The 24829-nt window shown below is 38.5% G+C and overlaps 1 protein-coding gene across 1 annotated transcript in view; it reads left to right on the top strand.

The window, feature by feature from the left end:
* Positions 1–6048: 6048 nt before the first annotated feature.
* The window catches only part of atxn7l2a (ataxin 7-like 2a), a 33365-nt gene continuing 14584 nt past the window's right edge, over positions 6049–24829 (top strand). The window contains exons 1-5 of the mRNA XM_041815592.1: positions 6049–6181; positions 8832–8900; positions 14719–15061; positions 16648–16904; positions 20725–20807. Of these exons, the coding sequence (XP_041671526.1) occupies positions 6052–6181; positions 8832–8900; positions 14719–15061; positions 16648–16904; positions 20725–20807 (882 nt within the window). The 5' untranslated portion in view covers positions 6049–6051. The remainder of the gene's footprint in view (positions 6182–8831; positions 8901–14718; positions 15062–16647; positions 16905–20724; positions 20808–24829) is intronic.

Below are 24829 nucleotides of genomic sequence, written 5' to 3'. Positions count from 1 at the left end.
TTCTGTCTCCTGTCTTTATTAGTATAATTACACATAACATCAAATTATATACCACACCCTCCAAAAACAGGATCATCACTCTCCCCCGTTTCATCTTAGCTGAAAAGGATTTATGTCTGAACCACTGACAGTAAATTAATATGGACAGCTAATTTCTGTCTTCTTCTGTTACACCAAAGTGAAACTGAAAGACCCTCACACTGACATATCTTGCTGAGGTGTAAAAAGACTGTAGTTCCTCTAAAGGCTGTTGACACCAGAAGTCAAATGCACATAAATCACCCCAGTAAGTCAGCTGTAGTCAGTCTGTTCTCCTGAGGGGAAAAAGGTGTAAACTGATGAACACTGAAAATGATGATCTGCACAGCGTGCAGAGTCTGTGCAGCTTTGTCACTCTTATAGTACTGTCTGTTTTCATTGTATGGAGTTTGCACATCTGCTAGCTATAATACAGAAGTTTAGCTGTCAGTCTCATGGGATTGTTGGTGACAGACTCACAGCCTGGAACTTGCTCTGCCCTCCTCCACCTGTCACCCGTTGTCCTTACTGAGGAGGTTTTTCAGTCGAATCAGGATTCCACATGGTTTATTTACTTAACTGAATACTCACTGTTTCCTTTGAATGCATTATTATGGCTTAACCAGGTGGGAAAAGGGTTAAAAAGTGGCACCAACCCCAGATAAGGTCTCCTGCATTGTGGAATTATTTTGCAAGCAATTTTAAATTTGGTCTTGGTCTTTGGATCAAAATGTTCTTTATTTTTAACTCACATTTGAGTCATTTTAACCATTATAGTTTTAATTTACAATAGTTCAAAAATGTTTTGGTCCAGTTTTACCCAAGAAATAGTACTTACAATGTAAGTCTTTGTTTGCAGTCATATTTATTCTCTTGGATCAGCTGAACTGTAAAATCAATATAAATTGAAAACACTGATATTAATGTGTTTACTGATTTTAAATGCACTGAAGAAAATACTGACACACCTTACGTCAGGGGTGTCAAGTCCAGCTCCTGCTACAGTTACACCTGGCCTGCAAGACCAGACCATATTTTTATTATAACTGGCCCACCAGTATAAGGTCTGCAGATTTCCTCCAGTATAAAAATGTAAAATGAACCTTGATTATTTAAAATATCCATGTTTAGTGAGAATAGAAATAATAAGATAAAAAGTCAGGAATTTAGGAAAGATTAAATCAATTTGTGTTTTTCTTTCATATTTTCAATTTTGCATCTCACGACTAAGATTTAAACTTATGAATTTGACTTATTTCACATTTTGACCTTTTAGATTCACAATTTCAAATTCTAAGTCATAGTTTGATCTCATGTTTTTACCTTTTCAACTTCTACCTTTAACTTTTAATCCCATTTTTTTTTCTTTTAGACTCACAATTAAAAATATTACTTCATATTTTGACCTTTTTGAACTCAATTTCAAATTTTGTCTTATATTATGACCTTTAAAACTTTTGATTTCAACTTTCTTTTCCATATATTTCTGAAATTTTGTGACCTTTTGAACTAATAAATGTTATTTTTTACAGCAGGTATTGGGCCTTTAAACTTATCTTTTGTCTTTATATAATCTTCATCATCGGTGCTAAGTTTTTTGTTACTGGTGAAAATGAGGTTAATAGTTTATGGTTAAATGTTGACCCTGCTAGGCTTTCAGGTTAAACCTTTCAGAATCCGGCCCCTGCTGTGATTGAGTTTGACACCCTGACTTATATGCACAGTGGAGAAAAACCATGGATTTTGAATTTGAAACAAACAAAAACTAAACTTACTTTTCATCTGTTTGTATTTTCATAGATCTATATTTAGCTAGTTGTCTTATGGAAAAAATATAGTTTCACACTTTTATTCATAGTTTTAGTCTTAAGTTTTTAACACTGATGCAGTGTCTGACAGTGGCAGCAGTCGCACTTTCTAATTGTATACGAGTCACCATGGTGTTCAGCTGCAAACTAGCGCACAGTATCAGAGATTTAAGCTTTTAATGGATGTACTGTAGACAACATTGCATCACAGATATGGTGCATCTACCTCATTTCCAAGCTCTTAAAAGTGCATCTAAATCATAGGCTTTATCCCTCTGACTCCTATTCTTAATTGCAGTTGAATAATTTTCTATAAATTGGGATGGTTACCATAACTAACTGTTTTTTTACAGTGTACCTGCTCATGAATTTGATGTTGTAATAATGGGGTGCTGATATGGGTGTTGTCATTGAAACAACTCCGTTAACACTTCAGACTATTTTCCCATGTGATGTACACTTTGGTCATGCCTTCATGTTTGTTTCTGAGCACAGCTCTGCCTAACTGTGTGCAGATTAACGACTTAGAAGGATTAGGAGAGGTGAAGGTGTGTTCACGTGTGCAAGACCTGTGACTTCTGATCAGTACAGGAGGAAATGCTCACCCTCTGCTTCTCCCTCCATGCGAACATTAGAGAAGAGAAGATAAAAGGATGAAAATGCAAATACAAACCCACATTTACTGTCCCACCCCTCATCTGATGTCTGCTGACATGAGTCACTTACAAATAAATACCAGCCCAGTGACTCACATCTGCTGTGAGCGGGACAGAGACTGTGAGGAACAGCAGAAATTTGCATTTAAGAAAGTTTTGACATGATTAATACCTCTCACAGAGGTGAACTGTAGATTTATAGCCTTTGATGAAGTTGCAGCTATGCTCACATTGCTGTAAATGAATGCATGGTTTGGGGCTGCAGCAGTGAATCTAAACGCACATCATAAACTTTTTACAGTTTTGAGCTTTGTGGTTACAGTTTAATCTTAATGGAATCTGTGTTGTACACAATCAAAGGGAGCTTTATAATAGAATGTATATGTAATGTTTATCTGCTCCAAGTGACAGAGACAAAATCAACAGATAATTAGAAACACATTCATATAAATGTTTAAGCATCTTTGAAGATCACAAAGAAAACTCTCGACTCAAACCTAAAATTATAAAGGCTAGGTAAGAAACTGAAGAGAAAGAAACTTCCTTGGGGTCCAAAACTGTTTTTTTTTCTGCCTAGTATTTCTTTTAAGATGTATTTGTTTATCTAGACAGAAATAAAGGGAAAAGAAGCATGCATGGGCGTAGTTGTCCAGGGTAAAGTACTGATTACCCAGCACCTCATTGGAGGAAGTGGTGATTAATGGGCCTGAAAATAATCTGTAGTTTTTCTTTGGATTTGTTTCTTTGTAAATCATAACTATCATATTCATCCAACTCATTTTTGATATATTTATCTCTTTCTATTTGAGGTTGTAAAAGGCTGGAGACAATCCAGATATAATTGGGGGAGAGGTCATTTATAGGCCTTTCAGACCAGCAGGGCTCCATGATGATTCTGGTTCCCGAACCTAACTTTGAACCAGCTGGCGTGTTCCGCAACCTGAAGTTGGTTCTTCCTTGCAAATCATGACACCATCAGTAGGCATGTCCTAATCTAGGCTGTGAGTAAGAGTGAAAACTGGAGGAAAAAGTGGTCTGCTGAAGAGACAAATGTTTGTTTGCGATCAAGGCATCAACAGAATTCCAGGTGAAGCTGGAGAGTAGCACAAGGAAGAGCAAGTTTAATGCTGAACTTAGGAAGAGATTGGGAAGGCGTGGTTCGCCTGAATGCCAGTCTAAATAATTAGTAATAAATAAGATAATGGTATAGCAATAATACATAATTTTTCTAGTGTTGTTTACTTCCACCTGAGTAACGCGGAGTAACATTCTCCCACTTTGGTTCAGTTTAAAAAGGTGTGAACACAGGTGGGTTCACCATAAAGCACCAAGTTTCTGAGTCTCCAGGATGGAACCAGAACCAGAACCGTGTCTGTCTAAAACAGGGGTGTCAAACTCAATCACAGCAGGGGCCTGATTCTGGATACAAGACTAACCAGAGGGCCTAACAGCGTCACCTTTTTAACCATAAACTGTCAACCTTGTTTCATTTTTTTTAAAAAGTAGCACTGATAATAAATGATTAACCAAGTTTAAAGGCTCACAGTCTGAGAAAAGTAAATTTATTAGTTCAAAAATGTCAAAACATGAAATTGAAATTGAAAAATAATGGTTTTTAATGGCAATTATTTTAGAAAGAAAGTCAAAATTATGAGTTTTAAAGGCCACAATATTAAATGAAATTGTAATCAGGAAATTTAAAGTCAAAATGTGATTCAAAATTTTAAATTGTGAGTCTGAAAGGTCAAACTATGGGAGTATGAAGTCAAAAGCTGGAGTTGAAAATATTAGGTAAAATACAAAATAATTGGTTAAAAAGGTCAAAATATCACTTAAAAATAGAATAATGAATCTTAAAGCCCAAATATTAAATGAGAATTCAAAATTATGAATTGAAATGCTCATAGTTGAAATTAAAAGTCAAGATCCTAAGTTTGAGACCTAACTGTGAGATGCTAAATTGAAAATGTGAAATTAAAACACAAATTAATTTCTATTCCCACATTCCTGACTTCCTATCTAAATATTTTACTCCTTACTTTTTCAGATTGTGTGACTTAACATTGATATCTTGAATCATCAAGGATAAGTTCACATTTTTATACTTGAGGAAATCTGCAGACCTCATACTGAGGGGCCAGTTATAATAGAAATATGAGATCATCTCGAGGGCCGGGTTTAATTGTCCCATGGGCCAGATTTGGCCCCTGGGCCTTGAGTTTGTGGTCTAAAAGCACCATGATTGCCAGTGAGTCACAGAGCTGACATAAAGGCACTTACAAAAATTCTTACTGGCAATTTAGAGTGACCAAACACCCTACCGAGCATGTTTTTGGACCATGAAAGGAGGATGGCGTGGCCAAACATAACTCATGCATGCATATGGAGAGCATGCAAACTCCACACAAAAGGCCCTGTCCTAAAGGGAAATTGAACCTTCTTGCAATGAGGCAACAGTGTTGACACTGTGCAGCTCATACCTGGCAAATGAAAGCTGAAATTGATTAAATAATGACCATGATGCTTAACTCCTACTTAATTCTCAAATAAGACAATAACATTTAATATGTTCAACTTACTCATGTGCCATTATGATGCATATGTTAGGGATGAGAAACTCTGGCTACTTTTACTGGGATTTTGGTTTTAGTTCTTTAACTAGTATGCCATATTATTACTAACTGCCTTAATTAGACAATCAGCTCTGATTTTTCCAGAACACAGAAATATCTTTCCTAATGACCAAGACACAGAATCAAAACAGGCTTAAGCCACCTGTGTTGCTATGAACATAATTATTGGTTATTAAAGTATCTTACTCACCCTTATTTTACTCACTCTGCATTAGTGATGCAAATGCATTTAGTGATGCATTAAAATAGTTTTAGAGTAAAGATAACAACTCAGTAGTTCTGTTGGTTGTTACTGATACGTTTAAACCCCCATAGCATTTTTAAGGGTGTAATACAAAGTTTTAGGTTTTAAAGTGTAATTCTTTAAAGATATATATTGGGGCTCTTTATGCCTTTATTAATAGAGGAGGACAGTAGACAGAGATGGAAACAAAGACGAGAAAGTGGGGGAAAGACATGCAGGAAAGTAGCCACAGGCCTGACTTTAACCCGGGCTACCCGCGTACATGGGGTGTGCCTTAAACCCTTAAATATCAACTGGTGGGTCAGGTCCCAAAAGTGGATCACAAAGCTGTTTTCAGTGGGGCAGGGATGTGTGCCAGGGAAAAATGTGTGTGGCAAAGTGCTCAAAGTTACTGTAAAGCTTTCCTTTACAGAAACAACCTGGTTGGAAATCCGTATTCTGTTGTTGTTATTGCACTTTCAGTTAAGTCTACATCCATTTCTTTTTACTTTAACTTTCTTCTATTTACGTAAATCCCAACCGGAGTAACTGTTTCGTGAGTGCAATAGTTTTCACCACCGATAAAATGACATAAAATTACTTTCTTCCAGCTTTTCTGTGTGTCTGTAATATGTGGGTGTTCTAAGCACGCGCACGCAGGAAGTTCCGATCCTGTCGAGAGCGCGCGTTATGACGTAAGCTGCCGCGCAGTGATGATGGCGGTGCGTGAACGCGCAGTAAAAGTAATGGCTGCTCTTGATCGGCGGGTGCCTAGCCTCGATGATTTCGTGGGTCAAAGCTGGACTGCCTGGGCCGAGTGGGCCGGTGTGGCAGCGGCGGATGGTAAGAAAGCATACTGACGCAAACACTGGCGGCTACGAAGCCATTTAATGAAAACAGCGGGGTTTATTTTCGAGGAAACGGAGCTCAGAGCTAACCATGTTACCCAAACAAAGACCCTGCCGGGTCCTAGCGCTGGGTGGGTAACATGTTGCTCTCCTCCAGGTCCCATTGCAAACGCTGTCTTTAAGAAAAAAATCTGATTTTTTTATTATGAGATATTTATCGCTGTATGTGTGGGGCTGCTGTGGTTGTGAAACAAGCTGCCAGGGCAAAAGGGGTGTGTTTGATTTTAGGTGGCATTAGAGCGGAAGGAGGCTAGTATGGATGCCTGGGTGAGCAACTTCTCTCCGTGGAAAGCTAGGCTAGCTGCTAAGTAGCTAGGTAGCAAGGAAGCTAGACGAGCCGTTGGCGACGAGGCAGTTAGCATTAGCATGCTAATGCTAGCAGCAGTAGCAGTGGGATTGAGAGGAGACACCGGTGACGGAGGAGGAGTCTGATGCTGTTGCCACCATGTAAACGCTGGCCCAGCCTTTGATATTGGCTAACGTTACTCTGTGTTCTTTTAGCTTCATTTTAATGTCCCTTTTTAACGGCTAACATCGCCGCCTTCATTTATCCCCTTCATACATTTCTGCCTCACATTCTTAGACACTGAGCCTTTAAAGTGCTCCTACAGCCTCCCCAGCTTTAAGTCTGTGCGCTCACTCATTGTCTGGCATCCCTCCAAGTGTTACTTTGTCCATAACTATCAAATAAAGTCCTCCTACATTATACACCACCTTAGATACTGATAGATCTCAGTTAACTATGTCAAAAGTGGCTGGAAACATAACACCAGCAGCAGCCAGTGGAGACGTAGCTGACCTGCAAATCAGTCCTTTACATAACACAGCTTAAGGGCCTGTAATGTGCAGCTTTTGAGGAGTAAAGTAGGGATGCACGATATTATCTGCATAATATCTGTATTAGCAGATTAGGTCTGGGCAATATGGATCAGAAATCAGACCTTTATAATTATTAGCTCAATGGCAATACATGATATTTTTATCTCTATTTTTCTCTGCAAAGAAATAACATCAGAATTTAAACTTTAGGATGATCCATAACAATAATCAGACCACACTAAGACTCATTTGATACAATGACAGCAAAAATGGAAGTCTATAGCACTAGTGTCTAGAAATCTAGACACTAGTGCTGGGCAGTTAATTAAGTTTCAATTTAAACTGTGATGTTGGCTTTCAGTGATAGTGAAACTAGAGAGATTAAATGATTACTGTGCATGCCGTGTCATGCTTGTTTCGTCCACACACTTTGTCACGTTTGCCAAATATTTCAATTAAAGATGGGAATCAAGAATTGGTTCCAGTTGAGAACTGGTTCCTATGGTTCAATCCATCAACATCATTTAAACATTTAAAGTTTCATCTTAACGATTTCCTTATCAATGCTTTACTTCCATGCAAAATCAGTCTAGCTAGAGGCAGTCAGCGAAGCAAACAAGAACAGAGAAGCCGAAGAATTAAAGAGAGCAATCACAAAAACAGGCTAAATAACGTGACCAGCAGTCCAGCAGTGATTTCATGCAAGGCTAGCATCTTTTGTACAAGAACTGGTAATTTTTTTTAAACAAGATTTACATTTATTTTTATATGTCCAGGGATCTAGGATCCAGGGACTAGTTTTGTATTTATTTTAAGGTTTATGTTTTAAAGAAAATGAGCAGTAGTGTTGTATTCTGATTCAAGTTCAGAGATTGAAGTTCCAGAGATCAGTTTATTTTGACCGAGACATTAAAAAAAGAGAGAATTTTTATGTTTTTTAGCATGTTCTCCTTCCAAACACTAGGTGTTCAACATTTTTACTTATCAAAACTGTTTATTATAGGTGGTGATTGAAGTGTGCTTGTCATCGACTCACTGAAGGCGGCATGCATCTTGTTCAGGGTTCAGAGAGAAAGAGACTCAATAAAATTTAAGTTGTTAACAGTGAAAACCAATATGGTCGTACTTTTTCAAAAAGGAAATACACCGGAAGGAATCGGTGAGAGGAATATATATCTATAAATTTGATGTGTTTATTTTAAATGTTCATTTATTGCTTGTTTTGTTTCTGTGGTAGCAAACATATCAAAATTAGAAAATCAGATTTAGTTGGACTAACAGAAATGTTTGACTTCTAACTGCCTGTAAATGTGCTGTATGTCAGCGGGTTGTTGCAGTGCCTTTTTTTCGGTCTTGAAAAACTTGATTTTACTTTTTCTGTTAAATGCGTTTGACAAATCATGTTCATGTTATCCAACAAATAATTTTGGTTTTACATTACAAAATGTGAATGAATGAAAAAATAGGTTCAACAACTATTGTAGAATCGAATTTTGTTTGTCTTGATTAATGCCTGTTTTTAAACATCAGACAGTTCTAGTACAGGAAACACTGGGTGTTCTCCATAATAAAAATATGATTACATCTGTATCAGCTAAGATGGGTGTGGAAGTATTGGGCATTGGCAAAAAATCAAATATCAAGCATCCCAAGAGTGAAGACAGACCTTTCCTTGCTGATATACTTGCCCTGAAGTTACAACTCTGTGGAAAGATCATGCTGCCCAGGAGGCTTGTTGAACATGTGTTTTGTGTGTGATGTTTCAGGGCCTGATGGAGATGACTGCAGCAAGAATGGCAAAAAGGTTGCAGAGGCCATGTCACTCAGTAAAGAGGGTAAGTCACACCACCATCTACTACAAAGAGTGAAAGATGTTTTTTGATACCTAAGAACAATAAGGGGAGCACTCCTCATCTGACACTTTTATGTATGTAGGTATTTTGTGTGAGAATTCCCTTTAAAGTCTGCTAAATCAAGGTTATAGCCTTCTGAGACCGGAGAAGTTTTAAATAATATACAATATTATTAGGGGTGCACCGATTGCAATTTTCTGGCTGATCACCAATCACCTATCTTTAAAAAGCCTGACCTGCCGATTCCGATTTTTGCCGATACCAATTTTTTTTATAACTGACAGCATACACCTTTAATGTTCCAATCTTATTTTATTGAATAACATTTAACAATACCTGTGAAACAATACAAACTTGTTGTTTTAACTGCACATGAGGTAGTTCTCTCAAATATAAATGAAAAGTTTAAAGCGTTGCTGTCCAAACTACTAAATTATATCAGCTCCTTTAGTCTTTCATTTTTCACATTTTAGTAGGTAGAGGCATATGAAACCGATCTAATCGACCGATCTTATATACAAGGATCAGCCGATCGCCGATCTCCTAAAATTAAGGAAATCGGCGCCGATACCGATTTTGGCCGATCGATCGGTGCACCCCTAAATATTATACACTTGGGCTTAAGGATACAATAAAAAATTGCATTTTTCTTTTTGGGATATACTGAACACTAAGGTTGTCATATTTTATACTTTAATTCTTTTCAATGTCCGTTCTTGAAACGAAACAATATCCATTAAATTTTATTTTAATTAACCGAAAGTACACAGTTTTTTGTTTTTTTTTTTTTTACAAAAAAAACATAAGCTTGCATTTTTATTTTTATTGAAACATGCCATGAGTGGAGAGAGAGAGAGAGTGCGCAGCAATAGGACTGTAAGTGCCAGTGTCTTGTTCCTAAAATAAAGTTGAGAGAGGAGAGAGATTTTTGATGTTTCACAGTGGTTTAAGTTAGAAACACACCAAACCTCTGCACAGATACGTAGGAAAATTCTGTTGTTTGTTTGACTGATGCTGAAGCCTCTCTGCTCTGCCCTCTGTTGCAGACTCTATCCTAGTTGGCTGTTTAATTTGCCAGTCAGCAACACGCTTTATTGAGTCTCTTTAGCTTTTGTGTTTTTTTAAGATGTATGTGCAAACCCAAGAGTCTGTTACGGACATACAGAGAGTAGAAGAGAGACAACGATATCTCCTGGTCCCTGAAAGTTTTCCTTTACATTCTGACCTGCAGATTGGTGACAGCCTCATAGCCCTGACCCAACAGAGACACCTATAAAATGACCTGAATAAGAAAAAATAGAAATGAAAGACTGAGCAGAATCCAGCTAACACTACTTCTGGTTTATTGATGATAATTCAGATGAAAAAAATGTATTTAGACATATAATGAAAATCAGATATACTACACCTTTTATTTCTCTAAACAGCATGCCAAATTTTGTTTTATGTTAACTGTTAAGTAAACTTTTTTATTCACCGCTTAGACATTGACAAAAAAAATCTAATTAAGCAGTTTTAGGTGTTCAGGAGATCTTTTTTGTTGCTGTGTTACTGAATCAAGTAGGGCTGGGCAGTATAACGAGTATACTCGATGTATCACGGCTTTTGCCACGTGGGATGTATAAAATGACTATATCGTGAACATAAAGTATACATTATGTGGAAGTTTTGAGCCATCAGCGTGCATTTCTTGCTGGAGTTTTGCTTCCCCCATTGTCCCTGGATGCATCTCTCATACAGCAGGTTGCTCACTCCCCTGCCCATCCAGAGAACTCTCTGCACATGTGTGTTTTTGTATCAGCACAGGCGAGAGAAGCGTAGCATAGGGAGTAAGTAAACAGACTGCAAAGGCTAATTAGGGGTGTAATTAAACGATTTGATTTCTGTTACAGTTTTGAACTTTGGCCTGCATGATATGTGATTTAAAAAATCCCACGTGTGATTAAATATAACCTGACAGGCCAAATAGACTGTTTCACATCCATAGCATGAGATGAATTTATATCCATCTGGGCAACAACCCATAGAAGGTGTTTGTGAAAGTCTAAACCTTTCAGGGTGATTAGTCAAACCTTCTGTCTCACTTTTATTACAAAGCAAATCAAAGCTAAAAGCATATGGTGTAGTCGGCGTGCACCGTTGCTGAAGCAGTTAACTACAATACTGGAAGGAAATTTGTTTAGGGATCTGTATTTTTAAAGTCTAATCTCATTATTAAGTACTAGCATTTTGATCACTCCAGCACACATCAAGAAGGAGATAAATGGCATTATGGAAATTCTGTCCCATCCCTGGGGTTAAAGCCAGGTAATGTGTTGCTCTGACACTTTTTGGCACCTGGCCTGGCTGTGTGAAGCAGCAGCTGTCCAACGGACGCTCAGCCTTTGTGTTTGTGTGTCAGTCATGTGTGCTAGCATGTTTTTAAGTATGTTCATTCTAGTGCTGGGCGATTAATTAAAAAATAATCAAAACCGACATTTAGAGCCCCTAACCGACATAAACATACCACATCGGTTATTTCAGGGGTTTTCCAGTGTAGAGGGCTTCCTATAGTGTATGGGGGCCTTTTTGAAATAAAAAAGTTGTTCGACATTCAGTCTTTTATTATTGACATAAAATTAAATATCCTTTAGCCCAAAGAAATGTTTTGAAAAATCTTTTGATGTCAGTCTTCAAAGTCTTCAAACATCTTAAGTGGGAAACCCACCAGCACTAAGTAGCCAACTAAAAAAGAAGAAGAATTAAGCCAAGTTCCACCTACAGAAGTATCTCCAAATGTTGGTCCAGCAGCCCTTTACACTCAGTGCAGAAGTTAAGATCCATCACCATGAAACAGGGTTATTAAAGAACTGTTATAGTGCAGGGGAAGGATGGTTTTAAACCAGTGTTGCTGCTGATGTGTTACTAAACACAGACACATAGACATTGTTTTAGATGTCTCTACATTCCTTCCCAGCCACTTTAGGGCAGCAGTATGGCTACATAGTTTAGTTTTGTGCAAATGATCAAGGCCTGCATATTGACAGGCTTTCATTTTGGCTATCACAGAATCACTGGATAAATATAGCTCAAGATAACATCAACATTTCTTGAGTTTATTCTTTAAATGTCATCCAAACATCGCAAGATTGATGCCCATCCATCCCACCCATTGTTATTCTCTTGCAGAACCACGCCATGGTGAGGATGCCGGTCTCTCACAGGCTTATTAATGTACTAATAACTACAAAGAAATATGAAATTAATTAAACTGTGTTTGGACATGGTTTTGGATCTCCTTCTGCTGCAAGAACTTTAATTTTTCTTTATAAATAGACATTTATTTTTATGTTAGTACATGAATCACATAATTATTTAAGATTAAAATCGTAGTTACCTTATGTCCTAAAGCCTATCGGCATAGAGATTCTCCTGGTGTCCATACATAGGTCATATCACAGATGGTCTCACCAAATCCCCCACCCCTTACTCACTCACAAGATAAATAGAGTAAATTGATATGATTTTGATCCTCTACTAAATGAAAAAAAGGTTGTCCAGCTAAATTGGGTTTTTGCACAGACCCAAGAAAGCATCAATTGGGACATTTTACAAATCTGCAGTATGATGAGGTTGTTTTAATGTTTTTAAACATATTCATTGCAACCAAAGCTTTCATTTTTTGATAAAAATCACAGTAGTGAGCACAAATCCAGCCTGTGTGTGACTGCATTAACACTGCCAGTTACTGGAGTAAGGTTCTTGCAGATAAAATGAGATACTGGTGGTTTCTTTCCATCTAAGACACTCAAACTTGGTTCTTGTCAGTCCCAGATGTCAGTAAAGTTAGCCTACATACTGTCCTCGAAGGAGACATTTGAAGTGAGCTTTGTAAAGTCTGGGTGATGTCATGAACCCAGACACAAAGGCTTTTGGTCTTTGGTGTGTCCTGAAGGATGCTCATTTGTGGGTTTTGACCAACAAAGGCTGAAGAGCACAAATGATCCTGTGGTCAAACTTGTTTCAGTAACACGGTAAAATAAGCTTCATTTGAACAAAGATGAAGGACAAAGAGGACCCAAACATGCCAGGAAAATGCCCCCATGGCATGACAGTGCTACTGGATCCTTTACTGTGAGGATCAGATATTCATGTTTCTGCCTTTTTATGTTGTCTGTCTGACTATAGGCAGGGGAATATTTACAGGCTGCCCTTGACTATGTTAGTAGAGGAGCTGAAGAAATCCACTTAAGCCTGGTCCACATATAGGCAGGCACTTTTGTTTTTTTGTTGTCCATGACTTTTGGCCTTCCCGACACAGAGTTGTATGCCACTGAAAACACACCTTTTGGAAAACCCCTTCCAGAGTGAAGATTTTTAGAAACTATTTACAGCATTCATTTGTTGAAAACAGAGTTTTGGGCACCAATTTCTCTGATTTATGTAACTGGGGTGCAATGTATCATTTTTATTTACTTGCTAATTAGCAAATGTGGCCAAACTTTTGCTTGTGTTAACATTGCTAACTGGACTTTTAACATGCTTACAGTACACATACAGTTGCTCTCCTACAATGTCGATGAACAGAGTCGCCTGAATGGACAACAGAGGTCGCTTCTGCTCCATACAGCACTTCAAAGACCCAAACCCCTCTGCCAGTGTTGGCAGTTTTAAAGGAGACCTGGTGTGGGTTAGTGGGACAACTGTGGAAATGAAATGATCATTACAGAGGAGCAGCGAAGAAATGTCCACCCGTCATGGACATTGTTGCTGTCACCAAGTGAACTGCTTCTCCTCCATTTTGAAGGACAGACTACTGTTGACATGGTGGGATCTATATAGCATGTAACAGCGCCTTGTTGAGTTGTCATGGGGACAAAGGTGTTGTGAGAACGTAGCATACGTGGACGTAGATGATGGAGGAGGAAAAACTGTTTTCAAAATTACCCACTTACATGTGGGTGAAGGCTTAGTGTGAGAGTATTTAAACCTTAATTTACCAAGCATAAAGTTGTCACTACATTTTACTTTGTTAAATTGTTGCTTGTTTACTATTTTTACTTAAAGTTAATTAATTGATTCAGTGTTTCTCATAGAATGATTTCTTTACTTGGGAGGCAGGGATGGCACTCCTGCCCCTGCTCTTTTGATATTTTTTATCAACAATATGTTGTATAAACACATAAAAATAACATCACTAGCCTTTTAAAATGTTTCAGTCAATGTTCCTTAATTATAACAGGTAAGTTGTTTGTCAGGTAGCACATCACAACCATTAAGGCTGGAAGGAGGCTGGAGGTTGCAGGGAGCTGCAGGCTAATATTTACACTAAGACATAATTTTATAATTTTTAAAATTTTCTTGCCTAAATTTGGTACCAAGTCAAAGTCAGTATCTGCCAATACAGATATCGTACTGATGATATCGTGCACCCTTAATTGATAAGGAGGCAAAAACTGTCATTACAGCAGATGATGTTTCCTTGAGGTCCTTTTGCATCACGTGCGGCCCCTTGACACCCCACTTTCCGACAGGGATAGCTCACAATGTGTGGGGCATGTGAGAGCAAGGAAATAAGATTTGGGGGCAGGATGTCTTGAGTTTATCTGCAAATTCTGAGAAACAGATGTCACCAGGGCATCTTTGAGCAGACAAATGTATTCATTGATATTTCCTTTTTGTTTTGTCAGGTGTTGAGCATACCTTTTTATTTATAAAGACCTGCATATGTTTAATATGCATCATTGGTGATTGCCTCTCAAAGCCATGTTGCCACATTTTTTCCTCTCCTCACCCTAACCCCTTTCCCTTTTCTCCTCAGACATGTCCATCTTCGGGCTCTACCCCGGCCATGACGATTTCTACCTGGTGGTGTGCAGCCACTGTGGCCAAGTCGTGAAGCCACAGGCATTTGAGAAGCACTGTGAGCGGAGACACGGCCCCCTGGCCAAGCTGTACGCCCGACTGCGCTCTCCCACCCCTGCACCCCAACCCCAGCAGAGACCCCACCACAGCCACTCTCCTTCTCATGGGACCAACACTGCTGCCTCTGCTTCATCCTGGGAGAGTCGCAGCCAGAGCGTCGGGCAGCTACGGGCAACTCCACCTTCGCCCTCCACACCTCCTCAATACAGACACTCCAAGAACTCCAAGGATGGAGTACGGTAAGAAAGAACAATCTGTGCTCATTGTTAAAGAATATAACCTCTCCAGCTATTAGTTTGCATACTTTTTCTAGCATGGGAAGTGCACGCTTAATATTACACAAATTAAGGTTGCTTTCATGGCAGCAATGTAGATTACATGGTAACATTTGATCCTGAGCAGGCACCGTCTTCTTTCAGACTCTGGTTATAATGTCTACTCGCCTTGCTCCAGTTCTCATGTCCTCCTTTTTACTCCAAAAACATAGGCTACTATTGGACCATCTTTCAGTTGACCAATACTGTCCAAACAAGATACCAGTTTTGTCAGATTCTTGGTAATGTTAAATCCTGTGTTGCACAAAGTCACTATATCCTAAAGATAGCTCTCATTTTAGCCTGAAGTTATGTTTTTTTGCAGGTTATCAAAAGGATTCTGAAATGTGGAAAACCAATAGCCAAACATGGTTTATTTACAAAGTTAGAGTATCATATTTAAAAATCTCTATTTTCACTTTCTTGCCAATGGGAAACAATAAGTAGCCCTCTTGTGTCTGGCCAGTTAATAACCGGCTTTAGCTTTATTAGCTAGCTATCTTTGCATGTAGACCTTTTCCCAGTTCGAAAGGAGCAAAATCTGTCTACAAACATCTCTGAAGCTCACTAGTTAATACGTATTGTTGGGTTAATCCACACAAAACCCAAAGCGTAAAAACAACAGTGTTGGCTTAACAAAGGGATTATGCCCTAGAATATTTCTTTACCACTAGCAGGAAATTCCTGACGTCTTGTCAGCGGCATGAGGTTCTCACAGCAGTTGAAAAATAACCCAAAAGTAGACTAACATATGTATGTATTTTAATTTCATTCTAACATGAACCACAGCTTAAAAGGCAGCTGCCAAATTCATGTTAGTTATCTCCTGAATTTTAGAATCTCATAATTTAACTTTTGCTGGTTTTATCACACACTGTTAGCTAGACTGAACATCAAACAATCCCATGAAGGATTTGACCTGGACTTAATTTTAAAAATCTTTTAATTTAAAGCTCTTAAGATGAACTCATGAAATGCAGATAAATCACGTTATGACCTTTTACTCTGCAAGAAATCTTTCATTAATATACTGTAAAGACTCAGATGCCCTCCTGTGTGTTCTAAACTGGCTCCTACTTGCTCTTAAAGCTTTCTTTACTGCACAAGGATTTAGCAGCGGTATGTTTATTTTGCTCCATGTTAATAAATCTATCATTGGCGTGGACCAAATGCAGCCCAAACCTTGGAGGGGGATCCATGGATCAGCTGTGATCCATTTCACCTCAACTAGTTTTTTAAAAGAAGAGCTGCACTACTGTCCAAGAGTTGTCAGCGTGCTTATGGAAGTAACAGGAGTGAAGCTGCTGCCTTTCAACTGTGACACACCTGCTGATGAATGTAGATGATTTACAGAAATAAACAAGATGATCCAACAAAAATCACAAACAAACCCCTGCAATGTCAATAAAATCTAGGACAACTGAAAAATGTGGTGTTATTTAGAGTTTTTTTAGCATTATTTAAATTTAGGCCTGAATATAAAATTCTGGACTTCTCCTTCCATCACTCAGACATTCCCCACTGGAGAAATCCTCCCACAGCAGCCACACAGAGTCATCAGTATTTAAGCAGCCGCCACCTCTGGAGCCTCCGATGAGTTCTCCGCCTCCTTCACTCAGAGATCCACCCTGGCCGCATGGAGGAACCCCGCCGGGTAGACCAACGCCCAGTGACAGACCTCCAACACAGAGCCAGAGGAAGGACTCACCTCTGCTCTCTGCTGTCCCAGGCCACCGGATCCCCAGAACGTACAACAAAGTGGCCTCCAGTAAGTACAAGTGGAGAATACTGACATGCTTATCTGTGCTAAACTAAAAGTATTAAAGACATTATGATGGCATTAAACAGTGCAAAATCATAAGAACATAGAATTATGAAAGCACCTTGTGGACTTCACATTCTTGACACCAAGGACTCTTAACTTGTCCTTATCATACTTCAGTGTTGTTTTCAGTGTTGTTTTGTCCCATGGTACAGAGTTCAAGATACCATTTTATCATAATAGGGTTTTGGTTAAGCAGCTTGTTTAGTGGTTGGTCGGTCTATCCAGCTTTATAATGACTATTGTGGTCATGTGGTGATTTCTTTAACATCACATTTTATTCCCTGTATAATTTGTCTGTGTAAAGCTGCTGTCTGTGAAAAGTGCTATATAAATAAATTTTACTTGCTTAACTGGGATGTCCTACAGGTGGTAATGTGACTAGATTAAAGAAGCACTAAAGTCATCGTTGTTCAATCCATTTACTTCATTCATTCAACAGAGTTGAATAAAGAGATCTCGAGGAGCAGTGCAACAATTATCCTACAGTGAGGACAACTGAATTAGACAATGTGATGATCCATTCATACGTCATAACATGTTCTTATTTATTAGTTTATCTGACAGGGGCCATGCAAAACAAAACTGTTGAGCCAGATTTAGCAATAAAGCTAATTTACATCTCTGGACCCTGATTTACATCTGCGGTCCAAAGCAATGTAAATTTTGGCAGTTATTTTTAATTTTAGTCTTAGCCTTTAGATGAAATGTCTTTTAGTTTTAGTCACAGTTTAGTCATTTCTACCCTTTTTAGTTTTAGTCTAGTTTTAGTCACCGAAAACTCAGAAACATTTTAGTCAAGTTTTAGACCATAAAAAGTCCTCACACTTCAGTCTTTACTTTTAGTCCAATTATTTATTCTCTTGCCTAAATCTGGTACCAAATCATGTAACTGTGTTCTGTTCACCCTGCTAAACCCTGGGGTGCCTGCTTTCTACAGCTGACAGGCAGAAGAGGTACAGATGTGTTGTTTTTTTGACAGATTTACCCACAGTGGAGAAATATCACAGATTTTGAATGTCAGATGATAACTAAATTACATTTCAGTCTAGTTTTAGTCATCTTGATGAAAACTAAACTGACTTTTTGTCAGTTTTAGTCATCACATATCTATTTTTGTTAGTCTTGGTCTAGTTTTTGTCATGGAATAAAAGGCTGTCGGCAATTAGTTTTAGTCAACAAAATTAACACTGGTCCAAAGTAATGAAGTAACAGAATTATTGAAATATTGTAAGCCTATTAGAAGTTTCAGTACATTGACTTACTGTGCAACTGTGACACCGCCAAACAACCTTATTCTGCTCTCTTACCAAAATCTTAAGCTACTTTAGTTATATTTGAACACATGACGATGTTTTTATACCCTTGCAGAGTGCTTTCTAGTATGGTTTATAGATGAAGTCAGGTTTTTTTTTTCACACCAAACCTAATCCACAGCTTTTATCACTTGTCTTTACTGCTAGAAAACACATGAATGAAGTTTTGCTCTTATTTGATCAATAACATTTTGCAAAAGTAATGTAATATATATCTCTGTCAAGCACAAAGTTTACCTTTGTTATTTTAATAAACCCATCCCCCATAAAAAAGACTGAGCCATTTGAAGAAAAGGTAGAACAGGAACAGTCCTGTTAGTAATTGGCAACATTACCATATTTACAGTAGGTTAGATGAATAATTTTGTTATTTGGGCTTTATTCTGAAACAAACTGTATGTAAGTGACTTCATTCTGGTCAGTGAATCAGTGTGCAAATTATCCAAATATTTTTCATCCTGATATTGCCTTTGCAATATATCTATCCTATTCTTAACTTGGGCAAAGCTGCAGGGTAGTATCAGAAGAATTCAAGAAAAAAACGTAGGTTTTTATCTACATTTTCCACAATGATTTATCAACAAAATCAATTTATTGCAGAGGTCTACTTTTGCCTGATAGTCATTTTAGTAGCCAAATATTAAACGCATCATATTTTAGTTTGCTAACTAGCTTTTATCAACATTGATTTCAACACTGGATCACTATTTTTGACTAACACGACTTACGACCAGGTTTGGGTGATTTTACCACTCCAAGTTTAGAGTTTTTCAAGCAGACAGTTGAAGGTGCTAGATTTCATTTATATTTGATTACAGTGCTAATGTGCAAAGTATTTAATTCTGGCAGTTTAACCACAGACACCAGAGTATTATTCACAGGTAATCAGATTAGGGAGTACAAGCATTTATAACAACTCCATATTTTTTTATGAAAATTAGCCATTAATGATCAGTGCCCGATCAATCTGGGCATCTCTATTTGGAATCATAATTCCAAGTGATTTCTATATTTAGAAAATGCTGTCCAGGAAAAAATCACTTTAAGCATTTAATCTTTCGGTTCAAATGCTTATCATGTACAAAATCATTGTAATACAACAATAATACTACATTGCAGGATTTAAAACCTCTTTAGGGTATCATAGCCATAACCTCTCATCTGTTTTAAGTTTATTTGACAAAATGGCTGCGTATGTATTTCATAGATTCAACATTTAAATCAGGCTTAGCCTTTTTGTGTCGTTTTGTTTGCTGCTGAAGCCTCATGGAGTCTGATGATAATACGATGGTGTGGTCATTTTTGTCTGCTTGTTGGTGCAAATATCTGCCTGAACACTATGAAGCATCTTCAATATCTCAGTTTTTTTGGATTACTTTCCGCGCCTCCTCTCCTTGTTTCTCAGTCTCTCCCACCTGAGATGAGAGCGGAGGAGGGAAGGAAGAGGGAAGAGGCACGAGACGGAGGAATCAAAGCAACAGGCATCTAACACTATCAGACGTGTGCTACAGAGCTGTCATCTTAAACCTAAGTTAATTAGATATGAAGTGTGGCACAGCTGTTTTATCTCTTTATTGTGTTTCTAGCTTACTCCTGTATTAAGTGGTCTGTCAGTTGACCATAACAGTGCTCATGATGATTAATGTGTTTGAATATTGTCTGTGCAACCATATAAATCAAAGAGACACGTAGGGTTAAAATCTTTTCAAAAACAACATTGTGTCTATTTAGTTTTACTTGTGTTATCAAGATGGGTGACAGAAAACATTTCACATGACTAAATTTTTATACAATAGTCTGTGCACCCTGGCAATATGTTGCAAACCTTTGGGGTTGAAGACACTTCTACAAAGGAAAAACATCCTCCATATATCCTTGCTCATCGCTCCTCTGAGTAGCCTTTTCTCTCACTCCATGCCTCTTCTCAAAGAGATGTATTTTTTGATGCTGTGAGGAATTTTAGAGTTGTTGGCAGAAAGACTGGGAAGGGAGGACACAAGAAGGTGCAAAATGGAGAAATATTAAAATCCTTGTGCCACAAAAACTGTATGGCAAATGCATGTTAGAGGCAGCATCAGTGTCAGTCTTTATGTCTTTGTCTACATTGTACACTCAAGGACAAAACTGCTTTGATTCTAATAAACTGCTGTTGGCATAAGCTTAATGCAGCAGAGAAAAGACTTAAAACTTCAAAGATGTAGGCATGGTTTTGCGTGTAAATCAAGACTGAAACGTTTTACTATCTTGGCTGATGAACGTCTGAATTCTTGGCTGTGCTTAAGTGGTAAAAATACCTGCAGTAGGTTGCTTTTATAATAAATTCCTCAGGTATACAAAAGTGTTTATCTTAAAGAAAAAAGCCTTAGGTAGAAGCACAAAGATACTGGCATGTTTTGAGTGTTAGTTTACTGTGTATTGTTGTTGATGAAATCCTCTCTGTGTCTCCTCAGAGAGGGAGTGCGACTTGGACAAACACTGCGGCGTCCTTGACCCGGACAGGAAGAAGGTCTGCACTCGCCTCCTGACATGCAATGTAAGCTCAAAAACACTCCAACTCTCACACTGATTCTTCTGGCTCACAGTCTCATGCCCCCGCATTCTCTCTCTTCTTCCTTTTCATCATTCTCTCTCAGTAAAAGCTTCAGAAGTCCAATGTTTGTTCAGCCAATTTAGTAGACATCTAACACAAACACAAGTTAACAGAAAGGTAACTTGTAAGACATAGATGATGGAATTTAAATCTCAGGGTAACTCATGATACACTATGATCACATATGCCCATGGTCCCACAGTAGCAATTAGGGAAACAGGATATTACCATCATGATATCAGTTTTGGCAGCTATGAACATTTCTGCTAATATTTATGACCTGTACATCAGCCAGCAGGCTTCAGTCAGCTAAAGTCTTACACATTAGTGTTCTTTAAGGACTGAAGTTTTAGGTCTAAACTACATTTATATATCTGTATTTATATCTGTATCGGCTAAAAGGACTTTGGAAATATTAGCATTTTGGATATTATCAAACGTCCAATATTTTGCATCCCTCATAACAGTGATATCAAAGCATAGGGATTCTGTGATAATTGAGAATTTACAGAGCGATAGTCAAATCAAATATCACAATATGTGATGAACTAAAGAAAATGAATTGCCCCAAGAAAGGCAGATGCCACGAGTAATGCATTTAGGGGATTAATCTTTCAATATTTACATGGACTTAAGTGTTCCAGTTATGAGCCATATTCCTGTTTTGATCATATTAAGAGAACCAAGAACATTTAGTAGAGATGCTAAGGAAGAGGTAAACAATCCTGAAAGTGATTTAACTTATGAAGTAAATCTCCCAGAAACAACTTCAGAATAAAAGCATTATTATCTCATGGGTTGCTCTAAGTATGTCTTTACTTTGAAAAGTACACCAGAAGAGTTATCATTTCTACATTTGTGTTGACAGACTCAGCAGGATGTCTACCGAGTCTTCTCATCTACTGCACACAGAGCTCTGAACTCTTTGTAACTTATAGGTTCGTTAATAGCTGAAAAAAACACCCCGTCAGCTCACATGAACTGATCCACTGCAGACACAGCAGCCTGATTGTTCCTCATTCTCACTGGACAGAGCAGAGCACCTGTCTCTCCGCCACACATCCAAAATATTTCAAAGTATCTGAAGTTGAATGAACAGTTTAATCAAAGTCATGCCTGTGAAGGTAGACTACAGCTGTCAGAAAACAGGACACATGGCACAGTTTTCTTTCAAAGCTCTCCAGGTAGCAACCCAGGGTTTCTCAAATCTCTGATACTGGATTATCCCAGTTTCTGAAAACATATGCATGCATAAACAGAAACCTGAAAGAAACCAGGATACTCAAGTCCATGTAACTACAGTCTCTCGAGGTTCGATTTTGATTCTGTATGGATTTTTCATTTAGACTGATGCTTGACTGACAACCTATTCTGTATTTGTTAAAAAGAGGAGCTTATTTCAGGCTGTTCTCCACTCTGCTGCATGCTAAAAAGCTGCTAGTATTAATCCACTTTTAAAAGCTCAGTATAATGTGTTATAGATAATGCAGCTTGATATTTGTTCAGTTTTATGGTAAATAGTTAATGGACATGAGCTGGTGTGTTTTCTGATCTGCTGACTACTCTAAGCCCTTTTACACCATAGGTCACACCTACCCATTCACACCCTTTCACTCCACATGCACACACTTACGGCTGAGGCTACTACAACGAATTGGCCATCAGCATTAGCTAATCTCATTAACATGCATCCACACAGTTACATGCCATCAATGGAGCAGTGGGTGCAAATTGGGGTATAAAGAGACTTGCCCAAGGACAAAAACAACACGTGACAGCTGGAGCTGGGGTTGAGCCCTAGACCTTCCAACCTTCCAGTCGGCCATCTTTCAGTTACAAGATGACCGACTCTACCTACTAAGCCACAGTCACAGTCAGTAGATTAGCCTGCAACGATGCAATTACACTGAGAAAAAATTCAAACTAAAAAAAAATAGTTATGCTTGAATTGCAAAAGCCAAATAAAGATTCATTCATCAGAAACTTGACATTGGAAAAAGGCTGTTAGAGGCAGCAGGAGAGCAGTTGTTACAGTTTAATGAGTGACTGTTTTAACTGGCAACTTTCAGCTTAATGTGTAGATCAATCATATTTGTTGAAGTGGCACTAACACACCTGGATAATGCAGTGTGAGATGGATTTTCTTGCATGCATTCACCTCAGGACCCAAACTGGACCGGGTGTTCTGTGCATGTCCCGCAGTTTCCATGCCAGACTTGATCTAGAAGTGAGTGAGTGTTGCTGGATAGCATAGCAGAAGATGCATTATCTTCTGCCTTTGAGAACACCATAAGCCAAAGGGAAAGTGTTCATTGCATTTGTACTAAAAAAATAAGTGATGTACAAAAGGTACAGAGCTGAAAATTTGGTCCATTTTTTTCACCGTTCAACATATAACCAACCAGTTAGCGCAAAGAATGTCCATGCTACCATAACAGACATGCTCCCGTCAGTACGTTTTCCCTGCTATGCATGCATACTGGGACAGGTACTAAAAACTATCAGGTGTAAAATAATGTATCATCTTAAAACACATAGTATGTTAAGTACCTTTGAAACACAGCCTTTGTGTACAGCGGTTTATCATGTTCTCAGCATGTTAACTGCTTTTTAAAAGTTGCTGTGAAAGTTAGAAGTTGGGTGAAGAAAAGTGACTGTGAGATGAGAAGAGATGAGCTGATCAGCTCTGGCTGATACTGAGAGCTGAAATGGCTCCCAGCACAGGAACAGTCCTTATATGGAGGCTGTTCTGTAAAGGAGGAAGTGAGTGTGAGAGGCCACATCCAGCCGAGCAGAGACAGGATGACCTGATTAACAGGAAATGACAGGAGTGACGGGACAAACAGGCAGGAAAAAAAATAGTCTGCATCTCACACCTGAACTGTAGGTGAACAGACACGCAGTGCGTGGCTGTTTGTTCTCTTCTCTACAAGGACTTTAATCAAGTCATTTCTACTTTTCATTTCCCATTTTAATGGACATGATTTTGTGTTGGCTGTAGGGTTGGATATCTGATTTTGAATTCTGTTAATCTTGCCCCAAATATCTAGGGCTGTGGTCAACCAAAGAAAAACGTGGTCGACCAAAATCGCACCCAGGCACCAATTAATCAATTGGTCATTCAGGTAAAAAAAAATTTCGTTCATTAAAAAAAATTACCTCTTTGGGGACTAATTCAATCCATCCAGGCTCCTCACTGCACCTGCTTGGTACTCTAAATGATCCTAAAATGAACGTAACAAGCCTATGGAAGCATTAATATATATTTTTGGCTCATCACGTCTTACTATATAATATCATTAATTGAGAGACGATCAGCGCGCACCTGCCTTTGAGCTTCGTGATCCCAGCGCGGTAACTCTGTAAACTCGTACAGCCTACAAAATAACCTCAGATCATTGTTTTTCATTAATTTGTAACGGTAACTATTAACAGGATCACTTGATCCAGCCCGCGCTGTGTCATTTACGAACATACAGCAGGCAGCTTGCAGCGTTTATTTACGGAGGTGAGAGGAAAAAAGTTCACTCGTCGGGACTTAATGACCAGCAGACATCACCTTTTATCACCTCTCCTTTCTGTGTGACTGTAAGAGAAGCAGAGGGCAGAGCAGAGACACTCAGCAGCGCCACTTCAATACAAACAGGCTGCAACTTTGTGACGAGTTGATGTGTTGTTTCTGAGCATTAATGCTGTAAAATATCAGAAAATATCCCACTCTGGTTGCTTTGTGTGCTTCTTTACCTGTAATTCTAAGAGCTACATTGCTCCTGTTCCCAGCAGCACGTCTCTTTCTATTAGTCAGCTGCTTACATCCTTTTGCCCCCAGACCAGTGTCTGGGGGGGTGGGGGGTGTGGGTTCGCCGACCAAGGTGACCTAAAGTGTGCAGAGTACAACTCTCTACAAACGTCCCATTCAATCATCTTAGTGAATGCTTTTTTTACTGATTCAAAAACAGGCAATA

The sequence above is a fragment of the Cheilinus undulatus genome, linkage group 3 (genome assembly GCF_018320785.1).
Source record: "Cheilinus undulatus linkage group 3, ASM1832078v1, whole genome shotgun sequence".
NCBI lineage: Eukaryota > Metazoa > Chordata > Actinopteri > Labriformes > Labridae > Cheilinus > Cheilinus undulatus.
This window is presented reverse-complemented; position numbering and strand designations above follow the sequence as displayed.